The following is a 25408-nucleotide window of genomic DNA, read 5'->3' on the forward strand; positions in this document are numbered from 1 at the left end:
ACATGAGGGAGTCGCCTGTGGAAAAATACAGGTGTTGTGCATTGGTTATTACAGAACTGTGATAACATTTTTTATTAACATTTATTAATATTTTTTCAAATCGTAAACACAATGGCATCATTTTCAAGGACGAACAGAGAAAACTGGTGTGGCTATTTGAGAGGCTGTTGGCTACAGTCATTGATAACATGCATCACCGTGACAGAGACTCTCCACGCTTTGCTTTTTCAGCCAGAGATAGTTATGAAATTACAGTGATCCTTGCTATATCACGTATCGCGCCCTCAGTGCATCACAGATTTTTTTTTTTATTTGAAAAAAAAAAAGCTATGTTGTCGATAGATGCGCTAATGAAGGTTTCTTGCATGCCAGGCAGATGAGGTAACTATAAATCTATATTGCGGTTTTCACTTATCGTGGGGGCGTCCGGGTCCCAATTAACTGTGAAAAGTGAGGGTTCACTGTATACAAACCCCATTTTCCCACACTGGCTCTGACTGATATGTTCACTGCGGCATAGATTTCGCAACTTCTTGCAGGGCTTATGCAAAATCGATGGCCAAGTGTCTCAATACTGCATCTTGGCTGACTCGCAACTCCGCTTTGTGGCTATGTGAAGGAGAAGCACATATGCAGTGAAATAGGTCATTGTTCACTGAGCAAGTTGAAAGAACAATTGAGTAAATGTGATCGGGCTTATGTCTCTGATAATAAAAATTGAGATATTGGTATAGAGTAATTCTGCTCACCAATTAGAGTAAAATGATATATAAAATAATACATAATACATGGAGGTAGGTCAAAAATTGACAGTTACAGCTATTTGAAAGTTGTTAAGTCGAAAGGGTTTTTTTTAAATAGAAATCCCAAAATGGATATTTCTGTCAAATATTTTTATTTTCGTCAATATCTCAAAAGTAATCTCTGGGACATATTTGTTTTTGATTCCGCAATCACTCAGGTTGTACTGTGATTTAAAAGTTTTATGATATTACTTATTGCCACAGCAGTGTGATTTACCACTAGCCTTTACAATGACCTTCCGTTATAACCGCCATCCTCTTGAGGAAGTCAATGTGGGTTAATTCGCCCACGATCTCTTGGCAGCTCCAGTGGAAGTAATCAGCATGACCTGCACATACCACTGAACATAGGAGACAGGTAGTGGACTTTTAACAAAGCTTAATGAGGTCATTAGGAGCACCAACACACAGTCTGAGCCCGTGAGGCAAGGAAAAATAAACCATGTTTCATGTAAGCAGAGTGTTGAACTCGTATTTGAAGTAATTATTGGGAGCATTTAAGGGCATAGACGGTCAGCTCTAGTCCAGACGGACACTATCCTGCATGTTTTCAATGTCTCCCTCCTCCAACACACCTGACTCAATTGATCAGAATTTGATCAGGCTACTGCAGAGCTTGCCGATACGCTATGTTTTATAGAATTTTTAACAGATCGCGAAATTTAAGAAGTCATTAAAATTTGGAAACGATTCCTCTTGATACTGTGTATACTGTATAACACAAGCTGAGAGTAGAAAAGTAAAAATGTTAGCTTTGACTTTTTTTCAAATTACCATCACTACTGAAAATATTTGGCCAGTGCCTTTTCCAATGTTGTTTAGTCATCTCAGGATGAACAAATTACATTAATATGCCCTTACTGTTGATGGACTCTTTGTGAAATGCATTTTTACTAGTCATTTTACTAGGCATTGGACTCTGGCCCTGTGGTCAAAGTGTCAAATCAAGACTGCTGTTACTATCTTGTACACCATCTGGAATTCCCAGGTGGACCTTTGATAGAGTTATGACATTTCATCCTCATGGTGTAAATTATTTGTACAGTTAGGAGTCAATCGCAAATGTATTATTTACAAATTTATAAAAGTCAATAATGCAGTGATACAATAAGGCTATTATTATTATTATGACTGATAGATCCAAGTTGTATATGTCTCCTCTTGTGTGTGTGTGTGTGTGTGTGTGTGTGTGTGTGTGTGTGTGTGTGTGTGTGGTTTGTAGAAAGTAAGCATGTAGCTTATTAAAAATGACTGACATTTTCTTGGGAGGAGGTTTGTATTTGGCGTTTTAACATTGTCGTGTTCACACGTTCCCTTGCAGAGCTCCATCGTTGTGCAGTGTTTTGCCTCCTGCAGTTAGGAGGAGAGATCTTCGACACTGATATGGTGATAGTGGACCGGACACTCACAGACATTTGCTTTGACAACGTCATTGTGTTGTAAGATGCACACGTTTCCCTCAACCAAAGTCAGAAACCATCAAACCTTTTGACTTTTCACAAAAGCTGATGGCGTTTTTTGACTCGCAGTGAAGCCGGCCCCTCCTTCGAGCTACGCGTTGAGCTGTACAGCTGCTGCTCGGAAGAGGACTTCTCAGCGGGTAGTACCCCCAGGAAGCTAGCCAGCAAGCTGAGCTCCTCCTTGGGTCGCTCGGCTGGGAAGAAGCTGCGGGCGGCCATGGAGCCTGGCCCATGCAGCCCAGTGAGCAATGGAGGGGCTTCTCCTCTTCTGCTGCCCGTTCCGTCTGTACCGTAAGTGTATTGGCAAACTTTACCGCCAATGTATGGTGAAAAAAGGAGTAAGATACATTGGTTATACAGTATTATTGAATGCTTGGATGATAAATGCTCATGATTATAAACTCTTAAGAGAATAAATGTCAGGGAAGTACTTCACAGGCATTATGAAAAGGTCACTGAGCAGATTGACTATCTGCCTCAACGGTTCATATTCTTATGTAGTTCGTTCTCCTTCAGAATAAACTCGTCTCAGTAAATGTGGCAATTCCTTCAAAAATATACTGTCGCTCTGTCAAAAGACAATTCGATATGTAACTATATACTTAATTTGCATATTTGCATATATTGTAGCAGATAAACGATGTGAGATTATATATATATATATATATATATATATATATATGTGTGTGTGTGTGTGTGTGTGTATATATATATATATATATATATATATATATATATATATATATATATATATATATATATGGACTTTAAATTGTATTTGTACATATTTTTCTTCTTTAATGACCACATATCACTTTACCTATTGAGGCGTGAAAATGTTTTAAAGTATGTATGACTCCTCTTCATGATAGTTTCCATTTATACACAGGGGCCCCAAATACCACCTGTTGGCTCATACCACTTTGTCGCTGTCACACGCCCAGGACAATTTCCGCACACACGACCTCACCATCTCAGGAAACGGTGAGTGGAAGCCTGCTTCAGTCTGTCTTTCTCTTTTTTTTTTCTCTCTGCCAAATTAGCCATCTGTCATTCCTTCCCCTTTTTGTCGGGCTTTTGTGTCGCTGCTTCACTGCGCTCTTCATCAATTCGCTGCATCACATCCCCACCCTTCCCTCCCTCTTTTCTGCCCCTCTCTACTTTGATAGGCAGCCATAGTCAAGGTCACTGGAATAAAGGCTGTTGCAGAGAGGTGACTGCAGTATAAGGCTGAAGCGATAACAAGGGTTCCCTGTGTTTTATTCTTCAGCTGTCCTGTAAAACTTTCATTGGCGCTCTTTGCCACAGACCCTGCAGCTGCCACTCTTACACCTCTGTGACACGTATCTTGCCTGAATAGCGACATTGTCCAGCTGAAGGGCATTTTTGTGGGTGGACTTTGGTCTATTAACGGTTTGTATTTCTGTCCGTCTGTTTGTGTAGAAGAGTGTTCGTACTGGCTGCCTCTTTATGGAAGCGTGTGCTGCCGTCTAGCAGCTCAGCCCCAGTGTATGACCCAGCAGATGATGAGTGGACCTCTGAAGGTCTCGGTAAGTTGGAAGAAAAACTTAACCCTTTGTGTGGGATTTTTCATTTTATTTCATTGTGCGCTTCTGAGGTTACCAAGTTTTTTATCTCATATATAACCAAACTTTCATGTTAGTAGACTAACATGAAAAGATCATGCCCTGTTATACCACAGACAAAAGGGGCGATTGGGACGTGATCTGTTTGTTTAGAAGTGCTACTGGATGTAGCGGACAATGCGCCGCCTGTCAAGCCACAGTTTCATAGTCAAAGCCAAACGTTGTGATTAAGTCAGCTAATCCTTCAAGATAAACTGTACTCTTGGTACTGGTATCATATGATACGAATGGTATTGGTACACTTTTGTTTTGAAGTTCTTCCAGGAATTTAGGTCACAAAAACACTCAACCAACTTGATAACCTTTGGTTGCACGGTGCTCTTGGTGCTTTTCTGAAATCAACCACAATCAAGCGACTGCTGACCTTCTTTCATTTTTTTTTTTTTCAATTGATGTCTGGAGTGCCTAAGAAATAGCTTTTGCTGTTAAAACATCCATCCATGATGTAACGTGATCTCTGTTGTCCACGCAGCAGTTGGGAGGTGGACCTCACAGTTGGACACAAGTGTATGCGGTCCTGAAAGGAACCAGCCTCTCCTGCTACCAACGACAAGAAGACGCCCAGAACAATGTGGACCCGGCTTTCACCATCGCCATCAACAAGGTCGGAAATAAAGAGCAGCAGTAACAGTTATGTCATAAAATGTCTTGTAATAGCAAGAATTTCTTTGAAAGTAACTTGTCCAATACAGCATATGTATTCACTACTCATTCACTACCTGCTCAATAAAAACATCTGACGTCTATAGCCGTGAATGGCAGTGAATGTCAACAAGTGCAGAGTACCAATATGGATTTTATGAGACTGATGCTGATTTTGATATCTGGGTAATAACAATTCCAACACTTCACAGCATTCACTGCTTTATTAATTTAAAGCCTCTGGCCGCTCGTGCTAACTATTTTGAACAGGGCCGACCATACATCTGTTCATAATCTTGCATCATTTCAATTTGGTCGACCAGTTTAATGATGCATCCCGACTCTCCCATCATCAGTTATTGTATTTCTAATAAATATTCAACGCATGTATGACGTAGACGCCTGGGAGCCATTTCAGTTTTTCCATTGTGACTCACGCAGATGCTTCTTGTCTCTTATCCTTTGAACACAGCAAAGTCAATCTTTTGTCAACTGGCTCCTCTACTGTATAAACAGCACTATAGGACTGAGGTGGGAGGGGAAAAAAAGAACGGAGCAACACTGCCATCTAGTGATTTGGATCAAAACGTTTCGAAGGATATTTCCACAAGGACAATTGTTTGGATGAAGAGTAATGAGAGTCATTTTGTGGAAGCTGATAGTGTTTTTTTTTTTTTTTTTTTTTTTTCACTGGCGTTAGGAGACGAGGATACGTGTGTCTGAGAAGGATGCACAGGGCAAAGCTCAAAACGTTTGCATCAGCAACCAATACGGTGGCGAAGACGTCACACATATACTCACCACAGACAGTCGAGAGGAGACTCACAGGTGGATGGAGGCCTTTTGGCAACACTTCTATGACATGAGTAAGTTCTCTTCAGGTTAATCATTGCTTGGGTTTGACTCCATGTTGCATTTTTTTTTTTAACTCAGGCCCTCTTGACTGTCAGGCAGACATGTTCATCACTTGCCCACTGTGTTGCTTTGTCAAATTCATTCCTAAGATATATTAGTTTCCTTCTCAAGGGCAAATTTGTGTCATCCGTTTCTTCTTTTTAAGAACAAAAAATGGAGGAAAAAAGAAGCTTAACTCAATGTCCTTCACGCAGGTCAGTGGAAGCAGTGCTGTGATGACTTGATGAAAATTGAACAGCCGTCACCACGGAAACCAGCTCCCGTCACGCCGAAGCAGGGCTCCCTTTACCACGAATTGGGTATGACGTTTGCATGTACATAATTTGCAGTGCGCATGAACGATTGCTGAGTCTATTTAGGTGTGTCTCATATCTTCAATTTAACAGTCTGCTTTCTGCACTATTACACAGATTAGAGACTGTGACTCACTCTGTCCTTTTTTCTCTGCTCCTTTTGGCCCTGTGTGTTCTTCACCCCTTTGTGTCCTTTACCTTTTTCTTTTCAACCTGTTTTCATCCGCCAAACAACCACTCGTCTTCCTTGATCAACCATTGACAAACCACCTTCCTATCCTCTCCATCCTTTCCGTTGTGCCCATCTCCTTCTTCCCTTCCCTCCACCCCCCCTCTGGGCTGTTCCTAAACACTGCCGGCAGCCCCCCTTGCCGCACCCTCCTGTGAGGGTCTTCTCCTGCAAGACAATGCTGTGTCTGCCGAGATACGTGCTCTTCTCTCGTCCTATTACAACGACAGGTGATGTAGCAGGAGTAGCAACCTGTGCGATCAGGTCAAAAGAACCGAGAAATGATAACAATGACCGTACACAGTGCAGCAACATGGCCTTAGGTGTGATCTTGCTTTGAAGCAACTTTGATATTTTACAGTATTAAGCAATAAGAAATTATTTGTTGTGTGTGTAATTGGTCATTTAGCTCGGACAAACAGAAATAATAGCCACAGTTCGCCACACTGCATGCTAACGTCCATCCCTTCATCCATCCGTTTTCCAACATGTCAGTTTCGAATTGACTGTTTCACTGTTGTGGCACAAGTTGAAACAATAGAAAAGTTGACTTAAAATCGTACCCTGTTATTTTGCCATTTTGTGTGCGCTCTATGATAAGCGACGTTTCTGCAAATTAGTCAAAAATGCACGATAAAGCCAACTTTTGTGACACATAAGCCGCATTTAATCGCCATACCTCACTTGGGGGTTTACAGTGGTGTCTCTCTTTGCCTCAAGTTAAATCCAGAAAGTGGCCTTTCAGCAAATAAAAATTGTAGTTTGATTTAAAATGTTGCCATGGCATCAAACATTTTGGGCCTAAGTTTACATTCAGCGCTATTTATGTTTTCGTATATAAAACAACTCGCACAAGAAAAGACTTTCCATCGCCAAGCATTTTAGAACACAAGCACTAACAATTTGCAGAGGGGGAAAAACGTATATGGACAAAATTAAGCACATTAACAGGAGACCATAAAAACATTCAAAACATTTTATAGTATAGTAATAAAATAGGTCAGTTCATATACCTAGTAAAAGACCGGTCCATAAAATTGATTTGACTTGTAGTTTGGCACTGATGTCATCCCCGCGTCTTTTTTTCAGTTATTGAGTCCCCAGATGAGTTGGGCAGCAGCGTGTCGGACATGCTGGCCCGGAGGATGCAGGAGTTGGAGCTACGCAGCCAGCTGGGCACCTCTCCCACCTGGATGTCCCTCTTTGAGGAGAACCGCCCCAAAAGCACCGGCCCCCCTCGTCAGTGTCCGGCGGGCCTCCTCGACCCCCACCGCTTCTCCCGGACCAGCCCCCCGCGGGGTCTCCCGTCCTCGGACGCCAGCCTGACGTCAGACAGCGACAGCCACTGCAGCACCAGCCCCTGCTCCCGCCACCACGGGTGGCCCGACCCCTTGCCCGCCTTCTCCCTGTCGTCGCCGTCCCGCTCCAGGCCGCGCACGCTTTCCCTGGACGCCAAGCTCAGCACGTTGCGGGGGCGGGGATACGGAGGAGGGGGCGCCTTCCACTGCCGCTGCCGGCCTCCCTCGTCGTCCCGCTCGCCGCTGTCCCAGCGCAGCACGCAGACCACGCTGTCCTGCTCCAGCTCCACCTCCAGCAGCAGCTCCAGCAACAGCGAGGGCGGACACAGCCCGGAGTCGTCCGAGTGCGCCGCCTTCTCGCGGCCCTCGCCGGCCAGACGCAGCCTCAGGAACCTCAGGGCCAGACTGGACCCCCGTAACTGGCTCCAAAGTCAAGTGTGACTTTGATCCCGGGTGGCTCTTCCATGGAACTGCTCACGAGCGATGGGAGCTACTTGCCCGGTTTGAAAGATATTGTGTCATGCTGCTTGGGAGCGCCGGACAAACCTTCCCCATTTCAAACTGGAAGTTACTTTTGACTTCTTTCTCCATGCGGGCTTCACGACTGTCGTCATCCCTGTTCATTCGCCTGCAGCTTTACCGGGACTAAAACGAGTGTTTTTACAAGTGTCCCGTATGGTTGACATCAGTACGAGTGAGCACGTGATTGAATGCCGCAAAGGCAGGGGTGTCCAAACTACGGTCCGGGGGCCATTTGCAGCCCATGGCGTGCCCTTTGCCGGCATTGTTCGTCAGTCGTACCTTGACGTACAAGTAACTCAACTTCGGAACTTAAGTCACAGTGAAATTATTCATAAAAGCTGCTCAAAGTTGTTTATCGTCGCTCCAAGTTAAGGTTTACTGTCAGACAAAACAAACACATCTTTAAAGCACATAGTTATTCTTTAAAGTCCGAATAACTTCATGCTAACAAACGATGCTAAAAGTTGTAAATGGGCATCAGGTGTTATATAAGATATTGGAACACAAACACTGGCTACTGGAACCCTCAAGTGTGTAATCTTTATCCTTTCCTAAAAATGGTAAATATTACAACAGCTTGCTGAGTCACTTTGTGTGTTTGCGCTAATCTGCTCAAGCCAGAAGGAGCAGTACAATGTCCACTGACGTTAAGCAACAAATGTGGAAAACTGTTTTTTTTTTTTTTTTTTTTGCATTATATTTATGTCATAATTGTATGTTTTTTATAAAACACGGTACGATACCACAGAGTGCTATTTTTCTCATTACTAAACACATTGCAACAATAATTACTGTAAACTCAAGGTGGAGATTATCATCCGCCCATTTCACATTGGCCTCTCAGGGGGGGGAAGGTCTGGACACCCCTGTGCTAAAGTTGCTATCTCTTGCCAATACTGTGATATATATATATATATATATATATATATATATATATATATATATATATATATATATATATATATATAAAATCTCGATATAACTATTTAAAAAAATTCGCACACAAGTATGATCTGCTGTCACTCCACTACTCCAGGTCCTAATGTTTCTATTTTTGTCCTGCATGATTCGTAAGACATGTTTTGATTGTCATGAGCTTAATTCAATTGAACTGGTCATTACTGTGTTTAGTTCAATGGATACAAAGGAAAAAAATCTACTCATTTACAGCAGGAAGGACTGGGGCCACACTTAATTTGACCAAAGTTAAGAGAACTGTAATGGACATTTAAATGTGAAAATAATCAGTTTTTAATAAGACTTTATCACCCACAAATTTAAGGTTCAGTATGGCAAACGAAGGTTTTTGGTTGCCATGCCCTTTCAGCAATGATGGGCATCTATTTTCTGTTAAGAGAAAATTGTTAAATGCTTGCAGATGGCATTTGTTACTGTACTTATTTTTTTTGTAAGATAACAAGCATCCTTGCTCTCTGTTTTCCATTATTGTGGGTGATTTGCAGATAGATATCCTGACAATTATCTGTCATGATTATGGGTTGAATTGTTACAGTGTAGCAGGAGCTTCCTGCTGGCAGCCTTTGTGTTTCTGCATGTGAACCCTTCATGGAGACATGGGAAATGTGTGAATATAAAATTAATAATTATAACAATAATAAATGTTTTATTCCTTTATTGTCTGGTAATGCTTTATTTATACACACACACACAATCTAACTTATTGTGTCACTGGAGGATCATTGATGGGCTTAATCAAATGATAAAGTTTTTTTGATATCTTGATTAATAGTTAAGGAAAACAGTACATTTTAGAATAGAAGTGGAGGAAAAGATCACCTGATTTTTTGGTATCGAAGTTTAATCATTTTAAACGGAAAATCCATCTGTTTATTGCTCTCTGGCAGCAAAGTCCCCTAGGGAGAGGTCTTTTGCAAAGATCAAAAGAAGGCAAAACATGTCTCAAAAAGGAAGGTAGGATAGAGGCTTTATTGTTGGTGTTGAACGGGCCCAGCCTTAAATATGCCTGTACACAAAGCACTGTTACAAACATGAGAGGTAGCAGATGCTTATTGTATGCATAGACAAAAATTTCGGCCATTCTGACTCCACTTCAATACCTCAGTGCTTGTGCTATTGTAATTTCACATGTGCAATACATATATTAAAAAACAAAACAAGCATACATCAAGTTACTGTATATTTACCCCAAGCAATACATCATGAGAAAATATCATAGAATCACATTGATCGGTACACTTCATTCTCAGGTAATCCACTGGCAACATATGCAGAAAGTTTGGCAACTATTACATTAGATTTATTAGAAAGACTTGTTTTGTACCAGTGCGCGTGCTAACCGGGCATCCAATCAGCAGCCGCTGCGTGGATGGGACGCCCTGAGCGCCACGCCGGCCATCGTCCTCCACGCCCAGGTGGAAAATTTGGCCGGGCACGTTCCCGCTCTGCTGATGTACGAGCTGGCAATGCGGTGGAGGCGTTTGGCACCAAAGGTGTTGTAGTGTCCTGGCAGGACCTGATCCACCTGCTCGGACATTGAACCTTTTAAATTCTTTATTTCTTAAAACAGTGTAACAGAAATTCAACATCCATTTTAAAGTCATGTTGTGTGACATTTTTCAACGATTTGGACAGCAACTACTAAAAGGCCTACTACTTTCAAATATTGTTCATAAACCTGTCTACGATAAATATATGAGCACTCCTTCTTTTCCGCGAAAAGATCTGGGATTTCGCGATACCGATTGACAGCGTGATTCTTGCGCATGTGCCACCAAGGAATATGCAGTTTAACAATAAGTTTCATACTGCAAAAATGTCTCCACACTTCATTTCATCTGACGGAATGTTCAAAGGTGCCGATGTTTTGGCTCGCAACAGAGAACAAACGACAAGTTGACTCCATGTGTGAACAACAGCAACTATAGTACAGCAAGGGTTTTCCTGATGTGGAGAATACAGACCATCCAGCCATTTATTAATCGGAGGATTGCGTTTGTTTCAATTAATTTCTTTTTTCTATTTTACTTTGATGACAATGATATTGCATTTTATTTACGGTAATTGGAAGGTCTTCATTGACAGTTTCTATTAAAATGTATTTGTGTTTTATTCCTGTACTGTCAATGCACAAGTTAAAACCAAGACTGATGACTACAAATGTTCTGGTTCTACTGTTTAATTTTAAAAAATGACCTGATTTTTTTAACTTATGTGAAACACATTTAATTGAATCTATGAGTTTAAAAAAAAATCATATGGTCCTGTTTTTAACTAATCCACTGCCACTGACGTTTATAGACGTCAAAGATTCGTTTTTACTGGGTGAGCAGTGAAACTCTTATTGACAGTATCCTATGCATCTTTGGTATTTAGTTTGAAGTTACCTGTTCACTGTCCACCAGGCCCACCAGCCGCTCGCAGCTGCTGATGTAATCGCTGACGTGGCTGTAAGGCAGCCAGTCGATCATGGCCCCGTCGTACACCACGTCCCCACTGAACAGCAGTTTGTTGTCGCCGTCGTGGAGGCAGATGCTTCCCCGCGAGTGGCCGGGCATGTGGAGCACTGTCAGCTGCCTGTCGCCTAGGTTGATGACATCACCTGCACAGGAGATGAGATTGAAGTTAAAAAAAAAAAAAAAAAAAGTCCATCCTGAGTCTATAGGATAACATATCTATGAGTCATGCAAGGAGGTGAAACACACACCATGCTGTGAAACAGTCCAGCTGCACTGCAGCAGTCTGACACAGCACAAGCGGTGTGTGTGAACTGGAGGTGCACAAAAGATGTCGCCATGCTTGTTAAATGACCCATGTTGGGTAGCCTCTTTTTACCTGTACACAAACCCTTCAAAGGAATGAATGCGGTTTGTTCAGCATCGCTGCCAAAGGGCGTGAACTCCAAGCAACTCTTCTGTGCGTGGATACACTTTTACTGTGCACCTATTAAACATCTAATAGCATCATGATCGACCATGATGCTTTTACAGAAAGGGTGGAACCTTTTCCATATCACAGCCCAATGAGGAGCAAGAAATAAGGACGTTGACGAGTGTGCAGCCATCAACCGATTTTCTATGTTGCTTATTCTCATTAGGGTCACAGGTGAGCTGGGGCCCGATGACCTTCGGGCAAGAGGTGAAGTTACAAAAAAAAAAAAAATCTTTGGCGTATCCATGACGCGTGTTTGTTTATGGTCTTGGCATGCCCAGCGTTAGCCTAACGTTGGAACTGGGGAGAGGGAAGGCGCATGCGTGGATGGATGGGCCCAACACAGGATCCCCGCCCCCTGCTCGAGACCCGCTCTTACCCTCTTGCAAGATGTGCGTGGGCTGCACAGCCTTGACTTTATAGTGTCTGGCCCTCCAGCCTGGACTGGGGGCCTCGGCTATCTCCCTGTCACTGAGCCAGGTGACCGTCTCGTAGTTGTCCCCGTTGGCCAGAGCCTCCACCTCGGCGCTGTGGACGCCCACCTGTTGGAACTGATGCAGGCCGCCCGAATGGTCGAAGTGGGCGTGGGTGGCGATGGCCAGCAGCGGGTTCTTCCGCTGGGGGTCCTTGCCCAGCAGCCCCATGGCATCGATGTAGTCCGGCAGGCTCCTCAAGCCGAGTCCCGTGTCGATCACCACATCCTGGTGGGAGCCGCGCAGCAGCCATATGTTAGCCCGGTTCTGCGACTGGTAGAATCGCTCCTGGATCCAGAAGAGTCCGTCTCCGAGCGATTTGTGAGCGTACCAGTCGGCCGCGGACATCCCGGTTCATGCACGTTTCACGCGTGGATGAAGCGCTAATCGAGCTGTCAGGTTGATTTTGTACACACCGAGCTGCTAGCTTCAGGGGAGAGCGGACGTGTTTTCATTGAGGTTAAAGCCGCGGCCGCTGACACACCCGTGGAGGAGGGGGGCGCTGTGATTGGACGAAGGCGCGGAAGCGAAAAATCCACACGCCGGCGATCATTGGCTGAAAAGTAACGTAACGTTACGTATGAGTGGAGAATTATAAAGCCCCAAAACCACGTGTAGTCAGTGCTAGTGTATTAGCAAAGCTTTCGCCTGCAATATAAGGACAGAGTGTTTCCATTCCGACGTCATGTGGACTCGTACGACATGCTAAGTCTTAAAGTGAAAGGCTGTATTTTTCTGCTTCATCCTGACAACACTTGACGCTTCTGCTAGTATGTATGAACACATTTACTATGAAATTATTCTGTGTTGGAAGAACGCGAGCGCGTGAAGAGGATGATGTCGTAATGCGCGTGACGCGTGCGTTTATGTGTGCGATGCAGGTGTAGCGGTAGTTTGCAGCCATGGCAGGGAAAGGGCGTGGGGTGGCCGCGTTCACCTTCAACATTGACGCACTGGGCATCGGCAGGGGCAGCATGCCAGAGGCCAGGGTGGGGCCCAGTCCACTCTTTCCTGTAAGGGTCCAATTAAAAGTACACTCGCACAAATACACGCACGAGCGTGGCCTGACATTGTTTTCCCCTTTTGTTTTCATAATGTTTAACAACAAAATAAATAAAGGGGGTCCCGTTATGCTTGCCTCGGAGGTCAAGTAATTAGCCCCGTTAATTTGCTAGTGCAAACTATTGTCCAGATTGAACCCAACATATTCTCCTGGAAACTCCTCGTTACATAATCCACGATGCAACAATTTGTTATCAGAAAGTATCTAAACAATCGGAATGGAAAGTCTTGCAACTTTTATCTATATTTTCCATATCGTGTGGCATATCAAGGAAAACCCTGTGAAATAGCGTCTTGTCATCGCAGTAGGGCTGCATTTTGCAATTGTGCCTCGTTTTTCCAATTAAAAATAGTGTCTGGGTAGTAGAAACACAGTTGCTAGACGTAACAATACAGCTTGGGTATCGAGTCTTTTCACTCTTTGCCAACGCAAGAAGCCAAACGAAAGTGCTAATCACACATGCAGAGTTCCATCTTTTCAATGCCAACGTATTGCAGTATAGTTAGAAATTTACTTAACCAAATTTTCAGTAGTTTCAACATAGTTAGGTTCAGCATAATATGTGTTTTCCCCCAAAAAGGGAAATACTTGTACTGCGTCAAATACATCATTTTGATATTTTTGTTTCCAGCCCACGGACTTCAAGCCAGTCCCTCTGAAGGTTGGCGAGGACGAAAACTACATGCTGGCTCTCAAACAGGAGATGAGGGGAAGCATGCAGCGGATGCCTCACAACCTCAAATTTCATTCCAACAAGTCAGGTACCTAAGTGCTTTTTGAAACTTGAATTTAGACAGCGAGGCTCTAACTCCGAATTAAATTGGCTGCTGCAGACAACGACAATGCAGCACTCAGCAAGTGAGTCATTTAATAAGCCTGCTGAGGGGAAATGAGTTCTAGGTTTGTGGGGGGAATATTAAGTTTGAGCTACCGTACAGTATCTGTCGACACGGACAAGATGACCAGTTGATTTTTCAACTAAACCCCCCCATAACTAAAGCATTCTCTTCCAACGCTTTGGGCGCAAAGTTATTTTTGTTTTCAATAAAACAATCCGTTTTTTCTATCACTATCTCATACGGTAGTAGCTTGACAATGGCAAGCATTGTAGGGATACTGTAAAGGTTGCTTGGCGCAATATTGCTTCTCTGGCATGGGTTGAATTGCATCATTAGTAATTTGAAAATGGCATTTTGCCACATTGGGATGCCAATTTGAAGCCATAATATTACTATCAACACAATCTTAGGTAAAGCAGACCAATTTGAAAACCAAGGTTTGTTTTGAAAATGCTGGATAATTTTGAGAAACCAATCATTTTGATATTGTTGCTGATTTGTGTGTTCATCAACTGAGCTTGCGTCTTTAACTCCAAGCAGAGGTGGAGAAATACACAGAAAGGTACTTGAAGCAGAAACAGATAAATGATGACGAATGGACACCAGGTATATTGTTTTCCTTCTTTCAAACATCCTTTGACAGTAAGACAGTTGATATATTGATCTTGTTTATTTTAAGATTGGAATGTCTTCCCAAAGGAATTGATGCCACAGAAGAAAACCAAGGTGAAAGCAAGTATGTACGTTTTTAAACTAAATGAAGCGTTATTTTTATGATTTTGTTCAATGGGTCTCCAGTGTCTTTTTTTTATTTTCTTTTTAATTGTATTAGATATTAGTCACAAATAATATAATGTAAAAGTTAGCCAGGATTCACATTATGTTTTTGGACTTGAAGAACACTTAGCTAAATCCAACAGGCTCAAAGAAGAAAAAAGTGAAAATATCCAGCAAACATGCAGAAGAAGTGTTGACAAAACTGAATGTGAGTAGTATTTTTTGGGTTGGGTAGAAAGACAAATTGCTTGGTGTTCTGCATGTGTGAACCATTCTGGTAAACATGTCAGGAGCTGGAAAAGAAAGATGACGGCGGCTTATCAGATGAGGAGAAACCAAAAGACAAAGACAATGAAGATGAGGAGGAGATTGGAGAGGAGGAATATGAAGAAGATGAAGTGGAGGTAAGTTATTTCTAAACGTTTTACCGAAAAACCTTATGGTTGAAATAAGAAAAAAGTGAGAAGGTGTTCTTTTGTAGGATAACGACTACATTGAGAGCTACTTTGACAACGGTGAAGACTTTGCTGCAGACAGTGATGACAATATGGATGGCGAAGCAACATATTGACCTCTTACTTTATCATGAATATAGTGATATTTTTCTTTACAATAATTAAAAAAAAAAAAAAAAAAACACTTAAGGAGCGATGTAAATGAAGTGCCCAAAGTGTATACACACTGGTAACATTAGAAAATAGATTTAATTTATTTGCCGGCCTGTAAGCACAATTACACAGGTTGGAAGGCACATACTGTCAACAGACAATGCTTTTCCATAAACTAAACAAATGGTGAAGTAAAAGGGCTTTAGCAAAAAAAAAAGTGAATTCTGTGCAGCTTTATTTTTTTAATTCCACTTTTTTTTTTTATATAGAACCTTCTAGGCCATCTGAGAGCGAAGAAATCCTCAAAGATAATTCACTTAATACTAACGTGTACAATGGCTCAATAGTCCTCGAATGTTTTTTAAAATTTAAATGCCAACAATAATTTCCACTAGGAATGGACGAAATAGAGTAAAATGCAATTAAAATTGACATAATGGAAATAGTTGCTTGTGTAGAAATCACTGGACCTTATGCCTTAAATTTGACATAATGGACAATTTAGTTGCTTGTACAGAAATCACTGGCAATTTAAATCCATTTACATAAGCACCCCCACACCAATGCTGCCTGCCATTGAATGGCTGCTGCACTGAGAAAAGATCCCGCTTGTTCCCCTGCTCTGTCAAAGGCAAAAGGCAAGCAGACCTCTACTGAGTTTCACATATTAGCATTAGCTTCTGCTAACCAGCACATACCTGATTGCTAGTGAAGTCTGAAAAAAGTGGTAGTGATGTACACTATTTGTCTTCTATTGTGTCAATGTGCCACAATCACACTATATGAAGATGTGCCTGAGTGAAAATACTTTTGTCCTCACAGGCGCTCCCTTTTTGCTACAATCTGGCATCTGCTTTGACAAATAAAAGCCAAGCTTTTCATGATACAGGATTCGTTAGTGGCTCAGCCGTATTTGCGTTTGATCATTTGCGTGGGCAAAGTTGGGTTTCGGGTTCTATAACACTTGATTCTCGGGATGTTTTGACAAATGCGTGTCAAAGACACTGACATGTGGAAACCCTAACCCCAGTGTCCGTAATAGCCCAAAGTTTTGTGTGTGTGTGTGTGTGTGTGAGAGAGACTGTGTGTGGCTTCACATAAAAAGCAGCAGCATGAATGAGAGGAAAGCAACATTCTACCTTTAAGTCCAGGAGGGTTAAATTAACACAAAGGTTTCCATTACGGCATTCCCCTCGCAAGATTGCATTGATGAATTCGGTCATTGTTTAAAAACTACTTTTGTCATGTCTTTCCCCGTTGTGCACTGTTCACTTTGAGTCCTTGTGGGGCTTCGTGAGGCACGTCTCCAGCATGTTGCGGGGGTCCATCTCCTGCGGGATTCTTGTCGAAAGGAACGTAGCCACGGTCATGCGCATGAAACACATGGCCGGAAACATCTGTGGGCGTCCCGTGATGGTTCACTTCAGCCTTCATTAGAACTTCATAGTACAGTAGGTAGAACACAGGTGTGATGATCCCAACCACCAACATGATAACCACTGCCGTCCACCACCGCATGCCCCAGTCTGCTCCGTAGTAAGGGTCCCTTTTCGCCGCTGGTTTGTACTCCACTTTTGCCGTGGAGGGCTGCGTCGGCTGGAGCGTCAAAGAGGACACGACCTCGTTGAGGCTGCTCCTGGATGGTCCCGTGGATTTGACCAGTTGCTCGATATCCTTGTCCTTCTCCATGAGGAACCCTTCCACGCTGTCGGTGGAAGAGGACGAGTCAGTGGAGGACTCCATAGGGAGGACGGTGCCAGCCGAGATCTGGGTCGGGTGTCGGGATTCAAGGGGAAAGGCCACTTTGAGAGGTCCGGTGTTGTGAGTTTCAGTCAGCATGCTGAAGCGCTTGACGGGGATCTTCACGGAGCGCAGCGCAAACAAGTCTTGCTCTGTTAGGAGGTTGTTTGAGCGCTTTAAATCAGCCACCTAAAAACCAGACAAGTTCCATGCATCATTAAAGTGGAGATATGAAAAATGAATCTGTTCTGTCTGCAAAAGCTGCACTAAAGGTGAAAGCTTCTGTTTGGTTTTTCAGTAGATGTTTTTCCCAGTATATCAATACCAATCAAATTTTGGAAACATTCTCTACTTCAGTGTCCCCCCCCCCCCAAGAATTTGATTTCTGTATACTAGCGCAACATCATGGAGAAATGTTGATGGCAATATTTAAAAAAAAATAGTTAACATTTGAACTTCAAGGTGTATCTAAACTTTTAACTGTGTGTGTGAATTACTTGTCATTTTACAAGTACAATGCAATTGAGGTATGCAGTCATTTGCAAGGAGCCAGCAAAAATAAATGTGAAAAAATATTAGAGCCAACACGAGTAAAATAAATCAATCATATTTCACTGCAATGTGACATAATGAGTAAATAAAGGTAATAAACAGATGACTGTTGACGTGATAAACATCAAGTATGTGACATCAAGTTTACACACCCTTCAACCAGCTCAGACAAGAGCATGTCAACTTGAGGTGTATAATAGAAACGTGTAAGTTTGTGCAAGTTTGTATGTTGAACTGTTTTTCTTTGCATTGAAATCTCAACCCATTCATCCATTATCTTAACCACTTATCCTCACAAGGGTTGTGGACATGCTGGAGCCCATCCCAGCTGTTTTCAGGCAGTAGGTGAGGTACGCCCTGAACTGGTTGCCAGCTAATTGTAGGGCACACAAGACAAACAGCCACACCTAAAGATAATATAGAGTCTTATATTGATCATGCATGTTTTTGGAATGTGGGAGGAAACTGCAAAAAACTCACACGGGCACTTGTAGCAAATCCCTTTGGACAAGTAATCTGCTTAATGATTTTCTTTATGTGCTTCCTCTTTTAATCCATTCATAATTTCTATTAATTCAGTTGGTAATTGTAAATGGACAACTATATATATATCATTAGAGATTCTGGGTTTCACCTATTGTGCTCTGGGAAAAAAAAAACAAAAAACAAAAAAAACAGACACACTTACAGAGCAATGATACTGCAAGGCAATGCTATTCAGCGTGTCCCCCTCCTGAATGTCTCTGGTCAGGTAGACAATGTCATCCATCCTCTCCTTGGAGGTGCTTCTCCGATTCCTCTCTCTCCCACGCGGCCGCAACTCGTAGCTCTCCCCATCCTCTTCAGACTGTTCATTCTCGGAGCTAGTGGGCCCAAACATGTAGGCATAACCTCCATTGGCGGGTTGAACGACGGTGGCTGACTGGAAGCCATAGTGCTGGCCTCGACTTGTCATTTTCACTGCAGTGGGAATAACAAACCATTTTTTTAACAGCAGTACTACTAGATAGCATTTTCAATATTACATTTGCAGTTGTGGCCAAATGTACGTATGATGCTTTCGTCGATAAGTCCAACTTCAACATGAAAGGCAATGCTCGTATAGAAGATAACAAGGTACAGTTTCAAGGGCCTTTCTGCTTACACTGCTTATGTAACACATCCGAATATCAGTCGCAGTGTGTCTAAGTGGATGTTTTACTGCACTGCGTTACTTTTTGGTGGAACGTGGCCATGTGAGACTCGACAAAAAGACGACTCAACGCTTCAATTCGCACACAACCGGGTTGTAAACAAATAAAAAACAAGCTTAACGCTAAACGCTCGAATTGTGAAACAAACACACACTAGTCATTTGTTTGAGACAGCGGACATCGGTTGTAATGTCATTCCCGTGATCATTTAAAATATAAATCTTCGCTATGAAAGGAAATAAGCAAACCAAATCACCATCTACACATATTAAGCTAATGCTAACAAGCGTCTCGTAAAATGCTGGGTTGCCACAATTTAATCAATCAGCGTTCAACTGTAAAGTGACGCGTCAGGAGAAGCCAAACAAATAATTTTACCTGAATACGTGAACACGTACGTATTAGTTAACTTAAATCCATGATTACGAGGTAATCCTCAGTTTCACCTCCCACTTGCATAGCTTGGACACATTCTTGCTACTGTTGAAAGCTACCGTCGCTCGCAGCCACGTCAACACGAGAATGACGTCACGACGCCAGCCGCGTCCAAGATGCCCAAGTTATCGCGACACGTGGTGAAAAGTCAAGCGGCGGCACGATTGCGTCAACGAAGAACACGGGAAAGAAAATAATTTAAATTTGATTCCGAATTATTGGGAAATACAGTATGTACGTACTACATTATTCATTATGCAAGCAGTAGCCTACATGAAATAATGCTTGCCTTGGTACAGTTCAGTTATATTTAACTTGAAAGTTACACGTCTTTACAATTTCCAAAACAAGTCAATTGTAAACATTTCACGAGAAAAATGTTTCAGCGTCCAGGTCGAGTTTAGTAGCGCGCGCGCGCGCGTGTGTGTGTGTGTGTGTGTGTGTGCGTGCGTGTGTGTGTGTGTGTGTGTGTGTGTGTGTGTGTGCGTGTGTGGCTCGGTGGGCTGTGAATAGCAAGTCTGCCTCACAGTTAAAGGGGCCCAAGTTCAAATCCACTTTGCTCTGGCCATTCTGTGTGGAGTTTGCATGCCCTCCCCGAGCCCCCGCGAGTTCTCTCTGGGCACTCCGCCAAGCCCCAGTCGAGACGGCGTGTAAACCAAACGTTTGGCCCCGCCCACCAAATATTTGACCCCGCCCACATGAAGGCTACCACCAGGTTTGTGTTTTTGTTTGTTTTGCTTTGTTTTGTTTACTATTCCCAGGAGACTTTGCGTGCTCAGTACATTTGATTGAAAAAAGTCAATGAAAAAAAAACAATCGACCATCTCAACGAACTTGAAACTTACATTGCTGTTTGTTTGGTCTCTTCTCGGTTAAATTTTGTGAAACAAATGTATTTCAAACAGCACAACATATACTTAAGAGGCCTACAAGGAATATAAAGTGCATGGGGAAATTTAAATTTTGGGGGTCAATCTCAGATTGGTTGTGACGAGTCTGCGTTCGGGTCGCACGGGGGCGCAATCGGCCCGAAAAAGCGAACTAGACGAACCACGGGAGGATTAAATTCAACATCGTGTCTCATTAGCTTCAACCTTCTCGAGACGATCTGAATGTGCACGCGCAACGGCTAGCTAATCTTGGGATCGGGTCAGCAGCTCGCGTACAGTCTCGGGTGGCTCTTCACTCACATGGCCGCAGCACACCGGTGGGGAGAGAGAGGAGAGCTGCGACTTTGACCCACCACAGTCCCCGTTATTTAGATGGAGTACCCACTCCACTTTACGTTCGCGCCTCGAATCCCACCACCGCGTCATTGGAAAAGATAGCCGACTTTTAAACACTATTATATGGGAGAAGGTGGAGTATTTCTCCATGTTTTCTTTAATCGCAAGGACGTTTGGATAAATTAGTCATGGACTTGGAGTGGTCGGGTAAGTTTCTTTTTCTTGTATTTCTTTCTAAAACTAAAGTTATCTGAATATTTCTGAACCTATTTTAAGGTATTTCCTAGTGGAAGTTTGGTTAAGTTAATATAAAAAGAGGGGCAATTCTTCAATTAAGCCAGACACCGAGCAGGCATATTATACGACAACGACACTATGAGAACACTAATAAAGGTGGCATGGTGCTAATTTTGTTTCGCACTGTGCCAAACGCACCACCCCCTCCTTATCCCCTCCTCCTCATAGTAGCTAATAACACTGAAACGCCTAAATATTGATTCAAGGCGATCAGTAAATGAATGGCCGGCGAACCCATTGACGACAGAGACAAAACGCTTCCATGGTTACATGCAGGATCTCCACTGTGATTGCCCCTCTTTGTGTAAGCTTTCCCCCTTGCGCACTGAAATCAAACAGGGATCCGCACACATGGATAGAGCCGGAGTGGGAGGGGGACCCTTTCATTAACAAAAAAAAAAAAAGTTCTCCCAACTACTCTGCTCTGGCTATAAGTAATCTTGGCTCTCACAATTAAGATTCTGGTGGCTTTTCTACCTACACCATTTCATACAGTTTGTTGAGTAATTAAATATGGCCAGCTCATCTCTAATTGCTATGACATGATGTCATTTTCTGTCTCACATCTCTTTTGTTGCCTGAGCATGGTTTAATCCCTTCTCGCACAGGGGGACGAAGGGAGGGTGCTGCTTTCTGCATCCATTCAGCTCTTACACCTGTTCCACGCTAACCGTCTTGCTACTGCAAAAAAAGTCAATTGTTTTAACACAAAGCATCACAGGTCTTTGTTTGGTAAAATCTGCACACTGATTAATACCATTCGTTTTGTCGACATACAACCCCTGAGATTCTCTCTTGCTGCAGGCCCTTTGTTTGTCAGTGTTTATGTCATTGCCTGGAAGGGGTCCCCCCCAGTGGCCCGTGTTAGGCTCCGACTGTGATTCACGGGGAGGAAACTGTTTTACAGCCTGTTTCGCCCTCCTTCTGTCTCAGGCTCCTAATGGCCTAGCAGCACAAAAGGGGGTCGGTACCATTAGTGGGGGCTGCTCATTGATGAGAAGGCCTGAAGTGTTGCACATAGGAGACAGGCTAAGATGGATGATTGCAGGCTATGAGAGAGGGATTGCATTCTCAGTGTGTGGCGATGGAGGCAAATGAACACTGTACAGTACTTTTTGATGCCTTATATCTGTCCAGAATCATTTAGCATATAATTAACATCTTCTGAGGCCTACTAAACATTTAGAAGACTTTAATCAAAGGTGTAGGGGGAAAAGAAGTTCTAAACCTGGAGCTTATAGTATTTACAGGACACTTAGGACGGACTTAAATACTGTTGCTCTATTTGCGTGCAGCATAACAGCAAAATGCTGATGCACCATGTTTACTTTGAACTATGGACTCCACTATTGGTCCCAAGTCTGCAGACCTCAGAGCCCTACTGGTTTTGCCTTTATTTGGCTTTTCTTTAACATACTCAGTCAGGACTAAAACTATTCAGTGATTTATAGATCAGTAGCAGAATTTTAAAAGCTATTGTACACCTTTTTGCGAGCCAGTGTAAAGCCTGGACTGAAGGACTGAAGTAATACGCTCTGAGCTTCTTGTTTTGGTCACACTGTGTATTGTAGTAAAATTTAAAAAAATTGTATGCCATCATACTCCATCATGGCGGATGATCAAAATGAAACCACTTTCACGACAATAAAAATATTGGAAAAATCAATTTTCTAATTTGCACTTACAGGATGAAGAAAATAGCTTACAGTGCTCTTTTGGATCATGAATGACAAGGTATACAAAGAATTTTGTTTGACAGTAATACTTCTTAAATCATTTTAACATAAAAGATTAAAGATTTCTCTATAATAAATGTGCTAACAATCATTTTTCAGATATCATTTGTACCTTTAAAATCCCTTTATGCCATTTACACTTTGACTGAAAATGGCATGTTCATGGCTCAGGTAACCACCAATCACAGCTCGGTTTGCATACATGTAAACATGACTAAACCCAGAAAACAACCGTGATTGGTTGTTACCTAAGCTCTGTGCAACTGTGGTCATTTTCAATTGACAGCAAGTAGCCAAATGTACATTTTACAATCTAAATTAGACATGGGAACTAATCAAGTTGTCAAATGAATTACAGACAAAATGTCAGGTTTTTACTGCTGCAATTGGATGTATAAGTAAAGTATCTCTTTAATTGGAGAAGAACTAAATGCATTGGTTAGCTCACTAGTTTTGGTCCCAAAAAATCCCTGGCATGGGTGCGGAAGGCTTTTTGGGTGACAAATGACATTTAGTCATGGGTGTCAAGGACAAAATCCAAAAGGTTTCCTCTGCGTTCCTAATTGAATGTGAATGAGACCATGAGAGCAGGAAACCCTGAAACTGTTTCTTTCAGATTGACTCAGCAGACACTTTATAAATCAAAACCATCGTTAAGTTTTGTATTATGGCAATGTTCTATGCCATGTTTCCATAAATCCTGTAATCGTTTAGGAGACATGTTTCAGCGGTTGCTGACCTTGGAGCAGAGTGACAGGGAAGTGGTGGACCAATCGTGATGGCCAACAATCCTGAGGTCTCTTTGGTGGTCCGGACCAAACCCATTTAGTTCCTGCTGAGTTTAGAACAGTTGTTGCAGTAAAGCCTTGCTTGTAGTCAGTTTACAAAACACAGTATGTATTGACACACATTGATGTAGGTAGGGTAGGGGGTACACTCATAAAAAACATTTTGTCAAATGATTTTCAGTTGGCATCATGATGTGGAGGCAAACTGAGCAATGATTGGTAGGTAGGCCTGAGCAACTGCGACGTATTTTTCAGTCTACAGCAAGTGGCAAAATGGTCGCCCCCCTTAGGGGAATCAACAGGTGGATTTTACCGTTCAATTTGTATTCTCACGAATGCTATATTAATAAAGATATTGTTTGTAGACAGATCGGGCCACATAGAACATATTGGAAAGAAAAGTTTTGAATTGACTTCCTTTTTCATTAAATGACTGATGGTAGTCTGAAAATTGACACCTGCCTATTTTGATGTTCTTTACTTTTTATTCTTTTTTTTTCAGTTGTAAATGACCTGACAATGTCAAACTGAAAGTAAGATTGGAGGTTAACTGCAGGTTAACCAATCACGTCACGTTCAACATGAGGCCTTCTAGCTGGCTTTACTGTCGCCAACTCGTGATCTGTTAACCAACTACTATGAACTATATGTGCCCGTTCACAGATGCCCACACCATTGTTTTTTGTTTTTGTTTTTGTTTTTTTTTTTGGGGGGGGGATACATGTAAAATCAAATTGAGTTTTAATATATTTATGATAATGATGCCAGGTTGTGTTAGGCCAGCGGAGACGACCTTGCTGGCCCTGAGGGCACACCGCTGCCGTTTATATATTGGTATATATCTCAAAGCAAGACTTTTCCGTGTGTCCCTGCATTGGGGGTTGCACACATACCAGCTTTTTTTTCATTCTTTGAGCTTCCTCATTGTTGATGATCTCATCATGACTGAGGAAATTCAGAAGTTAGTGGGGTGTGGTTGAAAACCGACTGGATGGATTTGTCTCAAACAGATGCATTCATCTAATATTTTTTTCATGAATGCCTGCTTTTTTCTATGATAACTTTGTGAGATAAACACTGAGGTCATCCTTCTATGGGAAGCACTGCAGGGTGCTAGAAAAAACTGGGGTGTTTTGGATTCAACAATAATACTAGAGGCTTTTTTGGAATCTTTAAAGATCTCATTATGAATGTTCTGAATCTCTGTTTTGGTACCAGTGATGTAGTGAGTACAATACTGGTCATGTTATTCTTGTTTAGACCAAAAACGAGCTAACACCGACTTAAGACTGCCACATTTGTTTTAGTTGACAATCAATTCCAATCAAAATTGACAACACTCCAAAGACCAAATTAATCATAAGTAAGTTCATTCTGGATAATTATATTCTTTGCAGCTGCTTAAATAAGAGCACTTGATCATTATTAGAGAAACGACTCATGGTAATGGTCATATTTATGATCTTGTGATTGATTGGACCAGAATCCTTAAGGCACGTTACAAACTGGGATTAAGTAGACAACACTGCTTCTTTATGGTAGACAATAAATAGGTGAGAGCATGACTACCTTCTGTGCTCCCATCTGGCACTTTGGAGTTTTTAAAAGGGCGCCTCAACACCTACTGTACTGTGAATGTGTGCGCAGCCGTGTCCTTGTTTACAACAAGGTGGGAAAAAAAGGCCATGCTGAATACTATGGTTTGGATTCTTCTGGAGTGGAGGTCCGCTTGCCAAAAGTTGTAGAAACAAAAGAGAAAGCGAGAACTGTGGCCATGTCAGTAATGCCCACGAAACCTCAAAAGTAGCATTCGAGAACAAAAGTGCGCTTCTTAAAATTGTGCTCTGCTCAGTGGAACGCGAAGTCTGGCTTTCTTCTCAATAAAAAGACAGCCTCTGTTCTATATCGTCCCCTTCTTTTGGGAGCACTTTTGAAATGCAATTAGCATTTCATCCAGGCTCAAG

At 42.4% G+C, this 25408-nt stretch overlaps 4 protein-coding genes across 8 annotated transcripts in view; 2 read left to right on the forward strand and 2 right to left on the reverse strand.

Annotated features, from left to right (window-relative positions):
* rtkna (rhotekin a) overlaps window positions 1-9443 on the forward strand; it is a 74148-nt gene extending 64705 nt beyond the window's left edge. For all 3 annotated transcript variants that reach the window (XM_088432900.1, XM_088432908.1, XM_088432917.1), the window contains exons 4-11: window positions 2125-2242; window positions 2333-2554; window positions 3153-3247; window positions 3707-3813; window positions 4382-4513; window positions 5252-5417; window positions 5661-5765; window positions 7078-9443. In XM_088432900.1, the coding sequence (XP_088289026.1) occupies window positions 2125-2242; window positions 2333-2554; window positions 3153-3247; window positions 3707-3813; window positions 4382-4513; window positions 5252-5417; window positions 5661-5765; window positions 7078-7727 (1595 nt within the window). In that variant the 3' untranslated portion in view covers window positions 7728-9443. The remainder of the gene's footprint in view (window positions 1-2124; window positions 2243-2332; window positions 2555-3152; window positions 3248-3706; window positions 3814-4381; window positions 4514-5251; window positions 5418-5660; window positions 5766-7077) is intronic.
* Window positions 9444-9736: 293 nt separating this feature from the next.
* On the reverse strand, window positions 9737-12750 carry mblac2 (metallo-beta-lactamase domain containing 2). 2 transcript variants are annotated; one of them, XM_088425493.1, is made up of 4 exons: window positions 12522-12750; window positions 12097-12418; window positions 11174-11388; window positions 9737-10311 (listed from the first exon to the last, which is right to left on the reverse strand). In XM_088425493.1, the coding sequence occupies exons 1-4, from the start codon at window positions 12546-12548 to the stop codon at window positions 10138-10140; spliced, it is 738 nt and encodes a 245-aa protein (XP_088281619.1). In that variant the 5' UTR covers window positions 12549-12750; the 3' UTR covers window positions 9737-10137. The 2 variants fall into 2 exon arrangements, with proteins under 2 accessions (XP_088281619.1, XP_088281609.1); XM_088425483.1 differs by having other exon boundaries at window positions 12097-12747.
* polr3g (polymerase (RNA) III (DNA directed) polypeptide G) lies at window positions 12059-16362 on the forward strand. 2 transcript variants are annotated; one of them, XM_088425508.1, is made up of 8 exons: window positions 12059-12964; window positions 13072-13203; window positions 13885-14014; window positions 14633-14698; window positions 14772-14828; window positions 15013-15077; window positions 15160-15273; window positions 15351-16362. In XM_088425508.1, the coding sequence occupies exons 2-8, from the start codon at window positions 13093-13095 to the stop codon at window positions 15438-15440; spliced, it is 633 nt and encodes a 210-aa protein (XP_088281634.1). In that variant the 5' UTR covers window positions 12059-12964; window positions 13072-13092; the 3' UTR covers window positions 15441-16362. The 2 variants fall into 2 exon arrangements, with proteins under 2 accessions (XP_088281634.1, XP_088281627.1); XM_088425501.1 differs by having other exon boundaries at window positions 12643-12960; window positions 15351-16360.
* Window positions 15555-19478, reverse strand: lysmd3 (LysM, putative peptidoglycan-binding, domain containing 3). The gene is made up of 3 exons (XM_088425471.1): window positions 19341-19478; window positions 18458-18729; window positions 15555-17406 (listed from the first exon to the last, which is right to left on the reverse strand). Exons 2-3 carry the CDS (start codon window positions 18722-18724, stop codon window positions 16720-16722), a joined length of 954 nt encoding a protein of 317 aa, XP_088281597.1. The 5' UTR covers window positions 18725-18729; window positions 19341-19478; the 3' UTR covers window positions 15555-16719.
* Window positions 19479-25408: the final 5930 nt, after the last annotated feature.

The sequence above is a fragment of the Hippichthys cyanospilos genome, chromosome 1 (assembly GCF_059441005.1).
Source record: "Hippichthys cyanospilos isolate Australia breed blue-spotted pipefish chromosome 1, RoL_Hcya_1.0, whole genome shotgun sequence".
NCBI classification, from domain to species: Eukaryota; Metazoa; Chordata; class Actinopteri; order Syngnathiformes; family Syngnathidae; genus Hippichthys; species Hippichthys cyanospilos.